This window comes from Apium graveolens, chromosome 5 (genome assembly GCF_009905375.1).
Source record: "Apium graveolens cultivar Ventura chromosome 5, ASM990537v1, whole genome shotgun sequence".
Taxonomy (NCBI): Eukaryota; Viridiplantae; Streptophyta; class Magnoliopsida; order Apiales; family Apiaceae; genus Apium; species Apium graveolens.
In genome coordinates this window covers 281,827,862-281,843,635 of record NC_133651.1, presented here as the reverse complement: position 1 = coordinate 281,843,635, position 15,774 = coordinate 281,827,862, and the positions used below count along the sequence as shown (strand labels likewise).

The 15,774-nt window shown below is 33.6% G+C and overlaps 1 protein-coding gene across 1 annotated transcript; it reads right to left on the bottom strand.

Annotated features, from left to right (window-relative positions):
- Positions 1–8,035: 8,035 nt before the first annotated feature.
- Positions 8,036–14,162, bottom strand: LOC141661761 (uncharacterized). The gene is made up of 4 exons (XM_074468754.1): positions 12,590–14,162; positions 12,452–12,502; positions 12,196–12,268; positions 8,036–8,300 (listed from the first exon to the last, which is right to left on the bottom strand). Exons 1-4 carry the CDS (start codon positions 13,666–13,668, stop codon positions 8,145–8,147), a joined length of 1,359 nt encoding a protein of 452 aa, XP_074324855.1. The 5' UTR covers positions 13,669–14,162; the 3' UTR covers positions 8,036–8,144.
- Between the last annotated feature and the right edge of the window lie 1,612 nt (positions 14,163–15,774).

Below are 15,774 nucleotides of genomic sequence, written 5' to 3'. Positions count from 1 at the left end.
CCCCAAAAAATGCTTTTAATTCCTTTAGGGAATTTAAGTCACTCAAGCCCCGAGAGTTTTAAAGATCTGACGACCCCGTTGAAGCCCGGGCCTGGCTAAAAGAGATGGAAAAGTTATTTGAGATACTGAGTGTCGAGTAGCGACACAAGACTATCTCGCCTCCTATATGCTGAAATGAATAACCAACTGGTGGGAAGCTAAACGTAACCTTGAAGCTGACACGGTTATTCATTGAGATAGATTCACCCGATTATTTCTGTATAAGTATTTCCCCTGATTCATAGAAACCCAAATGGAAATAAAATTCCAGGAATTGAAACATGAAAAGATCACAATGGCAGATTACAAAGCCAAGTTTACCGATTTGTCCCGATTTATGCCTGAATTTGTCAATACTGAAGAAAAGAAGGCAAGAAGCTTTCAGAATATTGGAACTGACAGATTATGCCACCTTAGTACAGAAGGCCTCAATCATAGAAGCATGCAGAGAGCAGAGTTTAAAGAAAAAGAAAAATTGAAAGAAAAAGTAGGGAAGTCAGGGAGGAAGAGCTAGGAATAGGATCCTTCCATGAAGGTTGGTTAGGGGAGTTAGATTCCAACCTGCAAGGAACTCCGAGTTTAGAAGGACTACTAGTAAGAGTGTCGGCCAGGGCGGCGGACAGTCCAGGGTCATATTTCATAGTCAGCCCCGTGCCCCATACCAGACTGCAAAATATACGGGAAAAGACATCTTGGAGTGTGTGACCAAGTGCGAGCTCCCTTAAGATGCTACAAGTGTAACTAAATAGAACATCTTGCCCCAAGTTGTACACGACCATATAAGACATGCTTCTAGTGCGGGAAATTAGGGCATATAAAAAAGGATTGCCCCACATTAAATCTCCTGGCCTAAGGGAAGAGCAAGGCTGCTTTTAACAAGCCTCCAACTGCTAGGAATTTCAATATGATCATTCATGACGCTATCCTAAACACGGACGTGATAGTAGGTACCCTTCCATTAAAATCAGAACATGCAAATATTTTATTTGATTTTGGAGCAACCAAGTTGTTTATATCTCAAGTTTTTACTAAAAAGATAAATCTTCATTCGATACTTTTGTGCAAAGTATTATAAGTAGAAATAGAAAATCGAGAGGTTATTCCAGTTAATCAAGTGCATCCAAATTGCGAGCTAAGTCTAGGAGAGAAAATCTTCAAGGTTAACTTGATTATATTTGCCTTGGGGGAATTTGATATATTTCTAGGAATGCATTAGCTATCCAGTAATGGAGATCAGATAGATTGTTAGAAGAAGAAAATAAGAATAAGAGTGCATGGTGGAAAGAAGATTGTGTTTAAGGGTCAACGACAAACCCAGAAGTTTCCAACCATGGTCCAGACCAAGAGCTTGTTAAGAAATGGAAATGAGGGCTATTTGGAATATATGATGGATACCAAAAAGGAGGTTCCTGATTTACACGACATACTCGTAGTGAACGAATTTGAGGACATTTTTCCAGAAGACCTGCCCGGATTTCCACCTGACCGAGATATAGAGTTCGCTATAGAACTAGCACCAATGACATCGCCAGTAACTAAGGTCCTATATAGGCTAGCCCTAGTTGAGATGAATGAATTAGCTTCTCAACTACAGAGCTTCTAGATAAAGGAATAATACGGTTGAGTGTGTCACCTTGGGGCGCGCTCGTGCTGTTTGTAAAGGAAAAGGATGGTAGCATGAGGCTATGCATAGACTATCGAGAATTAAACAAGCTGACCATTAAGAATATGTACCCTCTCCCTAGGATTGATGACCTATTAGACCAACCTAAAGATGTTGTGCACTTTTCCAAAGTATATTGGAGGACCGGATATCACCAGTTGCAAATCAAAACCGAAGATATACCGAAGACTGCCTTTCGCACTAGGTATGGGCATTATGAGTTCTTAGTCATGTCTTTCAGGTTAATTAATGCACCCACAGCCTTCATGGATATGATGAGCAGAGTGTTCAAGAAATACCTACATATGTCATAGTTTTCATAGACGATATTCTAATCTACTCAAAGACAGAGCAAGAACACGCAGAACATTTGAGGTTAGTCTTAGAAATATTAAGAAATGAGAAGTTGTATGCCAAGTTTTTGAAGTATAAATTTTAGTAATAACTCGAATTTTTGAGACTTTGTAAAACATTTGATGTATATAAACCTTGACGATCGGGGAAAACGTTTTAGCCCGCACTATGTTATGCAAGGGAAATTTAATTTCCGAGTCGATATCGACCAAATGACTGTATGTAAAAGCCTTTAGCTTTCGAAGAAAACGAACTTTGTAAAATGATCGTATCTACGAACCATCAAGGAATACGAGAATCACAATACAATTACAAATCTAGAATCCTACAAATTAAAACCCAAGCACAAGGCTTCAAAGCTTAAAGGACTTATAATAAAGGATTTACCCCGCGAATCGCTTACGCAGATTTGTTACGAAAATGAATAAGCGACCAAGCGAATACTTAAGCGAATAAATAAAATGTATCAAGCCATGCAATATGCAAACTAACTAGTAAGGAAGTAACCAAGGATTAGAAACCAAATAGTAACCAATCTAAGATGCATAGTAACCTAGCTAGGCAAATAGTAGCATGAATAGTAGATGAGGTACTTAAGCTAGCAACCTAGCTTTGAAAAATTAGCCAAGCTAGCAAGATATGATGAGATTTGCATATCTAAAGATTATATACACAAAGATTATATAACTTATTCAATAAGCAACAATAAGAAGAAAGCAAAATTTTCTCTCTCTCTCTCTCTCCCTCTCTCTCTCTCTCTCTCTCTCTCTCTCTCTCCCCCCCCCACAAAGCTCCATTCGACCCCTTGAAAAAAACAAGGAAATCAAATTCCAAACTCCAACTTCTAGCCATGGATAAATTCTCCAATTTATTACTAAGCTTACTACATATCAAACTAAGGTAAGATAAATTTTTAAAAGCATTTCATTAAGGTTTGGATGGTGAAATAAATCCATGAAAGTGATGATGAATAGTGCTAAATTGTAATACTTCTTGATTTCTTGATTTTCATGGAAAGAATTAGGAACCTTAAGAACACCCAAGCATCACCAAGCTTTATAAATCAAGGAGAACACATTAAAATCTATCAATAAAGGTATAAATCTTTACCCAAACTTTGTTTATGGTTTAAGTTTCAAGAAAATCATGGATCTTAGTTGTAAACCTAGTTTTATGGTTGATATGTTATTTTTTGATGATTAGTTAGTTATTACGTTTGATGTTGTAGCCTTAAGAAATTGATGTTCTTGAGAGTAATAAGTTTAAAAATGATGATATGATAATGGTTAGTTATTGATTAGTAGTTTAGAGCGAAAACAAAACTCGAATTGCGAGCGTAACATCGATAAAATGAGCGAATCGTAACCTTAAGTTTTCTGCAGAAATATAGAATGTATAAACAGTGATTTATTGAAAATTAAGACTTGAAATTGATATATCATTTTGTAAGGATCATTTAGGCACTTGAATCGCTTGATTTCGATTTACAGATTAAAAGTTAGGCCCGTTTTAGTGAAAACGATTTATGCGATAAAAACCGCTACGAATTACGAATTTGGAAATATAAATGGCCAACTTAAAAGTATTAAAAATTCATGAAACTTTGACAGAGAGTAAGAAATGGAATATATTAATTGTCATAAAAATTTCAAGTGAAAATAGGGATGTTTCAATTTTGTAAAAATGTCGGAGCCGAGATCGCGCGAGTAGAAATTCTTAAGAATCACGAGTGGGGCCGAGGGACAAAATGTAAAAGAGATTAATAGACGTAAATGATTATGAAAGAAAAACAAATTTAACAAGTACTCGTACTTATGTAAATGAGGATAGTAAAGCGAGTCATGTAAATGGATAGTAAGTGTTGCGTATTTACCAAAGTGACAATAAATGCGATTATAATCAAATGAAACGATAATGTTCTTGATTTTAGATTTCCGGGAAAACTCCAGAGCACCTTCCACCTCGAGACACCCAGGAAAGTTTTCAAATTCTAAATTTTTAAAACTATTGTGTTGTGTTTGTTTTCCAAATAATTGCGATATATACATGATGTTGTATTATGATATTTTACGAATTGTGATATATAATATCATAGGATATGTTAATGATTTTGGTATATGAACATTACCGGATTTCAATCGATAACGCTATAGAGTAGCGTCGTTATATGAGTTGTATATTTTAGACCGAGGATCGGTTAGTATAATTTGATGAAAAATCGGAAGTATTCCAGAGGTGTTTTATTTAAGAATATTAATGCTAGCGAGTAGCGTGGTATATATATTTTAGACTGAGAGTCGGTCTGTATAATTTATTTAAAAACCTAGAATTATTCAGGAGATTTTTGGGATGAATAAAGTCTGTATCTATTTTATTATTAAAGTAAATATTCCATGGGACTCGATGCCCTCTTATGATTCATTAAATAGCTCGAATTTGTTTAAAACGATTTCCAAAGATCATATTCCCTCAACTATATTTAATTACCCGAACAATGAATATTATTTCAGATATTCATTTAAATAGGAGAAGTATTCTCCGATGATTAATTTATTTTAAATTCAATTATTTAATATTATTATAGATGAATTTAATTTCTTAAACATAAATTAGTTGAGGAATATTATTTCAAATATTCTTTTGAAATAAAATTATTCGAGGTTAATTATTTAACAAATATTAGTTAATTATTAAATATTTATATTATGATTTTATATGATTTAAAAATAAAAAATCTTATTTTAAAATATTTTCTAAGTTTCAGAAAATCATTTTGGTATTATCCGAACTTCGAAAAATATTATTTCGATATATTTTAAATATTTTGACTATAGTGTCAAAGAAAACTCCCATTTAAATACTTATCAATTGATAATGATCAACCCACATTATCTTAGTACTTCCTCTGAAAATTCTCGGAAGTACATATATATATATATGAGATGAGTTGTGCCTATCAACAAGCAAAACTCTTGGGGAACTTCGATGCATAGGATAAGGAGGGGTAGACTCTAGTACTTTGTGTATTAGAGTGATTACTGGTGTACCACATGTAAACATGTGAACTATGTTGAAATCCTGGATGTATGGGCGACACATAATATGCCCGAATACGGAAAGGGTGACAACTAGATGTATGGGAGTCGTCCTTCTACATGTAGAGAACAACAATTAATTTCCGTTATACGACTGATCATCGTATTTCGGGGGCTCTAGTGAATGTCTTATATATATTTTTCCAATTGGAATTGAGATGCAATATCGTAACTCAAACCTAAGTGTTGGGTTTACCATTAAGGTATTTGCAGACTAATAAGTCAATAAAAGAATTATTTTGAAAAGAGGTGTGTATCACCAAGAAAAACTATTTTAAACAAACATATATATTTTATACGGAATCAGATATAAATTTATTATATAGTCTTTTCATACTGTACATTATTATGTTGGGCATTATAGCTCACACTTGTTTTCTTAAAATGACACAACACAGCAGTGAATCAGGATGCCTATCATGAAACACACAGCCAGGAAACGAGTAGGAAATGACCAACTGTTTCGTAAGATGTTCGGTGCAGTACCCTAGGTAGATCGTATAAGCTGGATTGGCTTTTAGTTATTTTTAGTCCAACTTATTTATAAGTACGACTTATGTAAGGTAATATTGAAGAAATATATATTTGGCCGCCGGTCTAACCTTAAATAAAGGTTACACCCATGGTAAAACTTAATCACTTTTAGTCAGTAATAATTATCACTTTGCGGATTTGATAAACTCTAGTAACGAATTATTCGTTTCCAAACCAAAAACATGTAAGTGTGTGTGTGTGTTGATAATTATGGGGTCATGGATGTGTGAGTATATATATATAATATTTTGCAAGATAAGTGTTAAATAGGGTTTAAGATGACGTGGCCTCCTAAATCCCTGATCCCGGATTTTGGGGCGTCACAGAAATGGTATCAGACCCTTAGGTTATCAAATCAACGACATGAGATAAAATATGTAGACATAAGAATAATAATAATCAATTAGAACTCAAGTCGAGTTCGTCGTCATACTGCATAGGCAGTCTTGACATTTTTATCTCAAAGGAATTCCGGCTCTAAGTTAGTAACACCTTGCCTATTGTGTCAGATACTAGTGGAGCCTATTGGGGAGGTTGACCCTATTGAGGACGTTGTGACCCCTGAGCGCGACCCTACTCCTATGCCGAAGGACCCACCCATTGATGACTCAGATCATGACCCTACCGAGGATCCCCTAGAGGAGGAGACTAACTTCCCTACCCCTATAGTTGATGATGTTGAGGAGCCCCGGGGTGATGGCGTAGGCTGGACACACATAGAGATGTACCCTCTCCCGACCGTTCACCCTCCCACCCCTCACCCAGGGATACTGAGCTCTTTACCCTCCACTGATGAGGATGAGGGTAACGAAATGGAGGCACAGGCTTATGAGATTCATGACATATTCTCCAGTGACCCAGACTCACCCTTACCACCCCCATCGACCATCCATTTAGCAGTGCATGACTGGATAGTGGGTCAGCTGAATGCTGAGATCATATAGTCAATAAATCCAATGAAAACAGTTTAATTAGTACAATCAAGAGTATGTCAGTGCATTGCATGGACGATTGAGTAATTAAATGTTAAATAATTTATCGGATTGACAAAAGTTTGACCCTATCTGACACTGTTTTTCGAAACGGAATCACATTTTGCTCAGAATCCGGCCCAACCTTAAAAAAAGCCCTCTTTGCACTGTCATTTATCGCAATTCCCGGCCTAATTTCAGTTGAACAAACTTTTTTGCCTCTCTATGAAACAAATTAATTTTTGAGGTGTTTTTCTGTTTAACAAGAACATACTCCCGTCAAAATTTATTTGTAATTTTTTTTACTTTTAACAGATAAAGTAACCTAATTTTTGACTGAAAATAATAAAGTATTCATTCATAACTTAAGTTGTCACAGTTAAGCTGATGATTAAAAAAATTCCCGATAAAAAAATGATTAGAAAAATCAAGTATATCATATAAAAGATTCTATTCATTTATTAGGTCACTGTTTGTGGTTTTTTTCTTAAAGGAACATAGAAGAACCAATATATTAAATCGACATGACAAACATGTATTTTTTTCTTCCTTGATAAACAAAATTTTAAAGTTATTGATTTCTATGCATATATTAATAAAAGAATAATGTTAGATACACAAAATTATATATAAACTTTTTCTCAAAATAGACATGTGGTATGTATAAATTGAAATGGGTGCCTACATCCACATCAACAATCCAATTAAAATATCACATTTTATATGTCACATCATTTTATAAATTTTTTATGTACCAAATTTTATGCACGTACAACTATTGCAAGAACATTACAAAATTTAAATTGGCCAAATACTGTACGATTTCCTACCAAATTAGAAAGAAGATTAATATATAATTTTGTATATTCAACATCTTGCAAATGCAATTTATTTGTCTCATTCGTTTCTTTTGAATAAAAAAATTGCTACTTTAATCTGTTTTTTTAAAACGAATTCTAATCGTATTGATCTGCATCCCATGTCTTTGTAAAAATGTAGTATTGAAAATTACAAGTAATAGTAGTTAGATTACCAAATTAGTTCCTAAAATATACCACATTTATTTGCTATCCCTTATTTATAGATTTAATTATTTCATAATGTCACGTTACTTATGGCCAATAATTTTTTTGTACCTCTTTTTGTACTCAATTTATAACTATTCTTAATATAAATAAAAGGTTAAAAATCTAAGAAAATAGTACAAAACATGATACTCACAAAAGACAATAATGTAAGAAAATAAAAAGGGAAAGGGGTATGTAAATGAAAAAGCGCAGTCGATTCTTCATAAAAAAGGGAGGGATAAATGCATGAAAAAGAAAAAGCAATAATGTTAAGGATTATATAATAGAAAAACAAATAATAAAAAAAAAGTCTCAAAAAGAAGGGAGGGATGATATTTGATCTGTTTTGGGAAGTAATACAAAGGCAAGTGGAGGTTTAGTCTGAAATAAAATAAAATAAAAAAAGGGGGAGGGGGATAAGTTAAGCAGCACGGGTGCGACCATAATGAAGGACCATAAGATGATGATGAAGATGATCCGAAGACGACGACTGATCCCCCGGATTCCAAATGCTATCTCTTATATGCTGCAACGTCAAGTATGGCAATAGCTGCTGCCCTTTGCATCTTATCTCTATCTGTTCTTCCCCAATATTATAACAACAACTCATTTAATATATGTGAGTTCATAACTTAATTCTTAACCTAAAAATTACTTAATTTATATCTGTGGGACTAATATGAAACAACTCATGTAGTTGTAATACAAAAATTTAATTATCAAAGAAAAAAATTGAAGGAGGGTGTACGTAGTAGTGAAGTCATGCTTTGTCACCAGCTTACGTTCCACAATTCTATTTCTACAGCTTTACCTACAACAATATATTCTCGCCCCCTCCTGATTATGTATATGCATATATATATACTTGCATATATATATAAACCCAACTGCATGTATGTATATTATATCCAGGGCAATTGCCCCCTTAATAGTGCCCGACTTAAAATCATTCTAATTCGGGACCCGCCAAGGCTTTGATCTTAAGGGAGAGAATCATTACATCATAGACTTTTCATTTAAGTTAATACTAGAAGTTGTCCAGGTGGTTGTAAATGGAGAAAAATGAATATCCCTGCGGGGCCAATACTAATACCACAAAAGCAACCATGAAATCAACTAAAAATAACCCTAAAATCAACTAAAAACAATCAAACAAGATTAATTAATTTACGGGAGTTCAACTTGTTGTTCCGCTGTTGACGAAAGCCCATACCAGACCCGACCCGTTTTAGACAAGAAAAAGTAAGTTAGAAGTGAAATAACAACCCACTCACTCATTTTCATAGCGTTGATCCACCGAGTTCACAACTCACACCAATTCAATGGCGGTAAGTCTATTTTCTCTACTCTCGGATCTCGTCTTAAACCCCATATCAGTACAATTCAAGTAAATATACACACATACTCATTATAAACTATATATTTTGATTCATTTTACAGGACTCTTTGGGGACGACATTGATGGATCTCATCACTTCGGATCCTACGCGACGGCGCATCCACCTTCGTCTTCTTCTTGGGCAGCTTCTCCGGCGGCATTGCCGGCTGTTAATACCGGGCCTTCGAAATCGACATTGGATCAGAAATCGAAGAAAGGCACTTTGATGCAGATCCAGAGTGATACAATATCAGACCTGACTGATTTAGAGAAATTGTCACGTTGTCCATACACTGTAGGGTTGATCAGAATATTGAAAATGGAGATATAGGTGTTACAGCTATTTATTAGAGGAGGGGAGATGGTAATGTGGCCGATAAAGGCCCACAGATGGTCACAGCGACAACAGATTATGAAGTGAGAGAGAGAGATGGAGAGTGAGAGAGGGAGAACGAGAAAGATAGGGGAAGGAGAGAGGCAGTGATAGAGAGATGTTAAAAAAGGAATGGGAAGATGAAGAAGATATTTTTGCAATTTAATTGTTTGTATGTTTAAAAATATAGTAAATTTGCAAGATTTTAAGTAAGGTAGTAGAGTCGGAAATAGATTTTCAAAAGTTGGTATATTTGTCAAATTCCCTATTATGATTCTAAAAATCTTCCATTTTATCGATTAATTTTAGATTAATTTTTTTAAATATATCCGATACCTGAAATCCGATTAATTTCAATGTATATTTCTTCATCGATTTATTAAAAGTAAATTATTTGATATAAAATAGAATTTTAATTAATTTAAATCACTGTCAGATATCTGAAATCCGATTATTTTAATGTATTTTTCTTCATCTATCTATTAAAAATAAATTATTTGATATAAAATATAATTTTAATTAAATTTAAATTACTGTCAATTATTTGATGTGCTATATATATACATATAAATTTATAAATTACTAATAAAACAAGGGTTTTGAATTATATATAATTAAAATATTAAAATATAACCATTTTTTCGATTAATTTTAAATCCGTACATTTATTAATATATTTTGATTTTTATAATCCAGCTATATATGAATAATATATTTGTGCGTGGCCGTCGATCAGTAATTACGACAGGTGGGCGTGAGGAATTTTGCGCCCGTTAATCTAAACATGACAGAAATGATTCTAATCACCCCAAAAGAAAAAAAGAATGGAAAAAAGTGAAAACACTGGTAATGATCAGGATTGTCAACTAGCAAGGTTGATAGGCCAGTATAAATCCAAAGTTGAAGATACCTTTTTTCTTTTATTTTCAAAACTATGTTAAAGTCAATGCACTCCCTGAGTTCGCAGAGGAGAGGCTGATATTAGAATACAAGAAAATCAGGCCTACCCACGTAAACAAAGCCTTTATCAATCGATGACATGCTTCTCACGTATCCTATTGCTAATCATGCATATTATCAAATTCTCTCTCCTTTATTTTTGTTTTTTACATCCTGCGACTCAGAACAAGAGAATATAAATACACTAGCATATATATACTCTTCAGTTATTATAGCTGAGTTAACTTGAGTTATGTATAGATGCCGACTAGTATCAAATTTTGAAAAGACACTTTGGTGATTTTAAATTTTATGATGATATTTTTTAAATTTTATAATGATATTTTTTAATAAAAATATATAATTTAATTTTAGGGAACATGTTCTCGGTATCTTTTACCACATCCATCTCCTGGTTATGTATAATATATTTCAATCTCTGAATATCTTATATTCCAATTCTATGTTGTGTATTTTTAAATTCATAAAACTTAGAAAGAGAAGAAGTACTAATCGAGGTGATATATTATATGTATTTGGAAAAGTTTAATATTATATTATACCAAGGTATATTTTGGACAGCTCCAGAAATTATTTGTTTGTACTAACAAAATTGATAGCTAACCTAAGAAAGTAGGATAATTACAAAATTAATAGAAGCAATTGTTTAGAGTTGTTACAGAAAAACAAAATTGAACAACGATAAAGGTTTGTTCGTGTGTGTAATTTCCTTATTTCTTATCAGAATCATTTTTCTTATATACTGATCAATTAATTTGTGTGCTTAATAAATATATGTAAAAGGCTCTGATGATATCTATCTCAACAATTTCATAATTACGTGCTCGAAAGGATCTCATCTAAACTTCATGTATGAAAACAGTACATGCATACGATAATCACGAATCGTACCCACAAACATATTGATCCTGCCACTTTTTTTTTCTAAGACATGACCAACAAAACCAAGAATTACCTAGCTATATATCCTTGAGGGACCACTTGAATTATACATTGACATACATTTTAGGTAGTTAGAGTGAAGAAAGCATAAAACCCACACATCATAGAAAATGATTGACGATAATATATATAGGCGTGCTATTTATTCCAGTTATTTAGATACATATATATTAGAATTAAGCCATATTATAGGGCGATGTAGTTTTCTTGGAATTTAAAGTTGGGTTATCAGCACTACTGAAGAAAGCACTCAAACCAATTCAATATAGATTTCTAGGTTTCTTTTACAAAGATTGAAAGGCATTCATTATGAGCTTAAACCTAGCGAGCTAGTAAATCAAATTGGTTTGATGAAGAATAATGAACAAGGGCTATATATGCCCATACTCGCTCCCGCGCACGCTCACACGTGTATACATGAACGTTATATATCTATACCTACATCGCTCAGCACCTAATATATATATATATATATATATATATATATATATATATATATAATGCTGCAAAAGTAAGTGAACGCCTATTTCCGTTCTCATGTTTCTGTCATGTATGTTGCTCATACTACCATGCTACCAACCATATATATATATGTATATATGTCTGCCTACATTTATTACCTTTTATTTATTTATTTGTTGCTTAATTGCAATTTTTTATATATGTTGTCAAAACAATTAAATTGCTATGCACACTAAATATAACGCATAAACCCCCAATCACCTTTTCTACATACTCAAGGTAATCAATCGTATTGTTCTTTCGTTTCTAATTTTTAAGTAAGAAAAGATTGCAGTCTATGGACAGTATGATACGTACCTCGGCTTCGCTGTCCAGTCTCAGCTTATTAACCAGATACTTTATTATCACTCGAATTGTCATCTGTCTTTCCCTGATGAAAAGCAAATATATTTATCACCCATAATTAATTAATATGCCTATTTTTAGGATTGAAATATCTTAATTATGCTTTCTCTATTAATTCTTTTATGCAAATAATCTAAAACTGAAGTATGAGAAATCAATTTAAAAGGATAACGCCAAGGAAATAATTATAAGAAGAACAACGACTTACTTGATTCTTAAGTAGCTCTTAGGTATCTGCGGCAAAAATGGTTGTTTGGCTCTGCATTGATATCAAACAAAGTGAGTTCAAACTAATGCCGAAAGTGTTAGCACGAGATATTAACTTACAAAATTATGATATACTTACTGAATTTGAGAAGCTTGTAGCGTAAACCAAATACCGGAATGAGGCCTCCTAGGAGGATCCACGACTCTGAAATCGAATCGTGGAAGGTGATGAGAAGCATCTACGCCACTAGCTGCGGATGCACCGTGGATTTGAAAAGGTAACCGTGAGAAATACGAAGGTACGGGAGGCATAAAAGAAGAAGAAGCTGAGGCGGATGAACACCTAAAAGTCGGCCAGTGGGGGTTATATTCTTGATAATTACCTACTTGTTGTTGATTATGATAGTTATGATTAAGAGGGTAATGAGAAGAAGTAGCGGTGGGGGGAGGAGGGTAGTAGTGTTGCAAGAATAAATTAGTTGGGCGGGGCGGTAACACCGGTGAATAGTAATACCGTTGTTGTTGTTGTTGTTCTTGAGTGGAAGAATTAGCTGCTGCAGCTGGCGACGTATTCATAATAACTAATTCTTGTGTAAAATTAGTATTACTTTTAACCTCAGTGTTAACTCCTCCACCACAAGAAGAATTAGGAAGTAAATCCAGCTCTACAAACTGCTGCCGATATATATCTTCCTCATCTCCTCGTGTTAGTGGCATAATTAACCTGCCATCGTAATGGAGTTTGTTTTCGTTATCATGATGGTACTGATTATAATCACTACTCCCCGTCGTAACTGTGTGGCTACCGATGCTCAACTGAAGCCACCCTCCTCCTTCTTCGTCATCAACAGGATCTTTTATTAAATCCTTGGAGCTTGAACCCGCGGCTTCTTTTTCATGATCATGTACTGTCTTACTGATTTCTGTCTCCGTTTTTGATTCGTCTTCTTCGGCCATTACTTGAGTATAAGCAGATCCTACTAATGAAGCTGTTTGATGATGATCACTACTATTTACCGCAGAAAGAAAGTTATCGTATCCTTCCCCACCTTGTACGTAATTAAGGAAATTTTGAGTGCCAAAAATACTCTGATTTAAATTATAACTACCATAACCAGAAGTAGTGTTAACATCAACGTAGCATCTGTTTTCTGTATAACAACTAATAAGATTTTGATGATGTTGAGTAGACGTTGCGGCTGGAGGAAACATGGTCATATTGCTGCAATATTATATATCCTAAACCACCCCTTGTTTTGACAGTTTCTAATTTTGTATGTAATCCTACTACTGGCTTCCACCTTGTTCATCTCATCCATGTATGCTTCCATCGATTTTATTCTTACCTATCTTTAAATAAAAGTTTGTGGTAATTAGTAAAAGGAAGAACATGTTTCAATACCACGGGAGATAAACGTTTCAATAATGAACATCGAGGAGGCTAAAGAGGAGGAGGAGGAGGAGGAGGAGGAGGAAGAAGAAGAGTTAACAGGATACAAGCAAATCGAGATCAAAGCTCTACCCATTGACCGAATTTTATTACATGGATCTGTTTTTATTTTGTATATTAATAGAAGTAAACAGATCGTAGTATAGCAGAAGAATAAAACCCTAATTTCGAATCTCACTTTCCCTCAAAATTCTGTTTGTTTGGAAGCTTGTGATAATAGAGAAAAAGTGGGTATGTTCTATCAAGCAGTTGTATTTGTGGAGAGAGAGAGAGAGATGAAGGGGGAAGATAGATACATTTCACATTCCATACAGATATAGATAAATAAATAGGTATACAGATGGTGGTCAGTCAGTTGCATTCAACTATTTTATTCATCGATTTATGTCTACTCATGCAATATGCTTCCCTCTTTTTTTTTTTGTTTCTTTTTTTCCTTTTGGCAACTACGAGTATTACTATTACGTTTACGTCAATTTGCTCGTACTCTGATGTCATAATTCTTTCCAATTGCTCTCGACTTGTTCGTATGTGGGGCTCACCTATTCTGTTGAATTATAATAAATTTTAGCAGAGATCGAATTTAATATTTAATAATATTTTGTATTTTCTTTCAAATTGTATTTTTTTAAAGCATAACATAAATTAACAATATTTATTTGAACTTGGCTGTTTCAAAATTATAATTCCCTCATTGATCATACATATAATATAAGATTTTTTTAAATAAAAAAAAATATCACAGGACACATTATTTTATGTAAGTTTATGAAATATGATATTGCATGATTTTAGCCAACCACTTTTAAAATGAATACAGGATACATAGTTTCATAAAAAAGATTAAAGTGGAAAAAGGAATAAATGGATCCTTGAGGTTAACGGAAGGGGGCTAGTGTTATTTTGGTCCCGTGTGCATGTAAAAGTTACAAACCCGGTTTAATTCTTATGACTAATGGTTCTATCCGTGAGTTCTCAAAATCTTAATATATCGACGACTATTATTGTTTATGTTCAAAAATATTTTGTTCTCGAACTAAAAAATATTATGAATATATTCTGTTAGTGAGGAAAATGACATCTAAAATTTAAGGACAACTATACTCCAAAAAGAAAAAGAAAAAGAGAGAATGTTAGCTGCAGAAATATCCAGCAGACGCCGTGTCCTAATAGTAATATTCTCTTGACTTTACATATTTAAACGAAATTAGTAGTACACATGCATATTCGAGAGAGATCTGCTCAAGATGGAATATCGAAGACTCCTTCATGCCAGCTAGCTAGGGCTCTGACAAGTCAGGTGGCTTACGAGATTGTCGGGCTCAACTAGTCCTGTTTGAATAAAGATTTACTTCGTTTAATTAAACGAGCCGATTCGATTCAATTTTTAAAATTAAACGAGCTGGTTTTGATAAAAATTTAAACTCGATTATATGAAAAATTAAACAGGCCAACTCACCTGATTCGTTAAAATTAATTGGTTTAGCTAAACGAGCCGGTTCGGTTTTACTCGTAAAATTAAACAGGTAGAGGTAGAGTTAGGGCAGAACTTTAGATTCGATTAGTTAAACGAGCCGATTCGACTTGACTGAATTAATCTTGAGACAAATTATGATTGACTCAAAATTCAGCTCGGCCCATATTACAACTTAATTATTCTAATATTAATTTGATCAGAGCCCGATGATATAATTTAAGTCATAACAGCTTTTTGTTTAGAATAATATTAATTTAGGTATAAAAAGAAGTCTATTATTCGACGAAGACAATCATTTATAATTCTAAGGAAAATATTGTAAGAAATAATTCGAATGATCTGCCCGTCATGTCTCTCTCCTCTAATTTTATATTAAAACTTGTATATACGCAGTGGG

What these genes read in the sequence shown, in the direction of transcription:
- LOC141661761 (XM_074468754.1), bottom strand. Translation starts at nt 13,668, where the DNA reads ATGACCATGTTTCCTCCAGCCGCAACGTCTACTCAACATCATCAAAAT. An exon ending in CTACAAGCTTCTCAAATTCA is followed by an intron (nt 12,503 to 12,589) that starts GTAAGTATATCA and finishes ATATCAATGCAG; the next exon opens with AGCCAAACAACCATTTTTGC. An exon ending in AAGAGCTACTTAAGAATCAA is followed by an intron (nt 12,269 to 12,451) that starts GTAAGTCGTTGT and finishes GCTTTTCATCAG; the next exon opens with GGAAAGACAGATGACAATTC.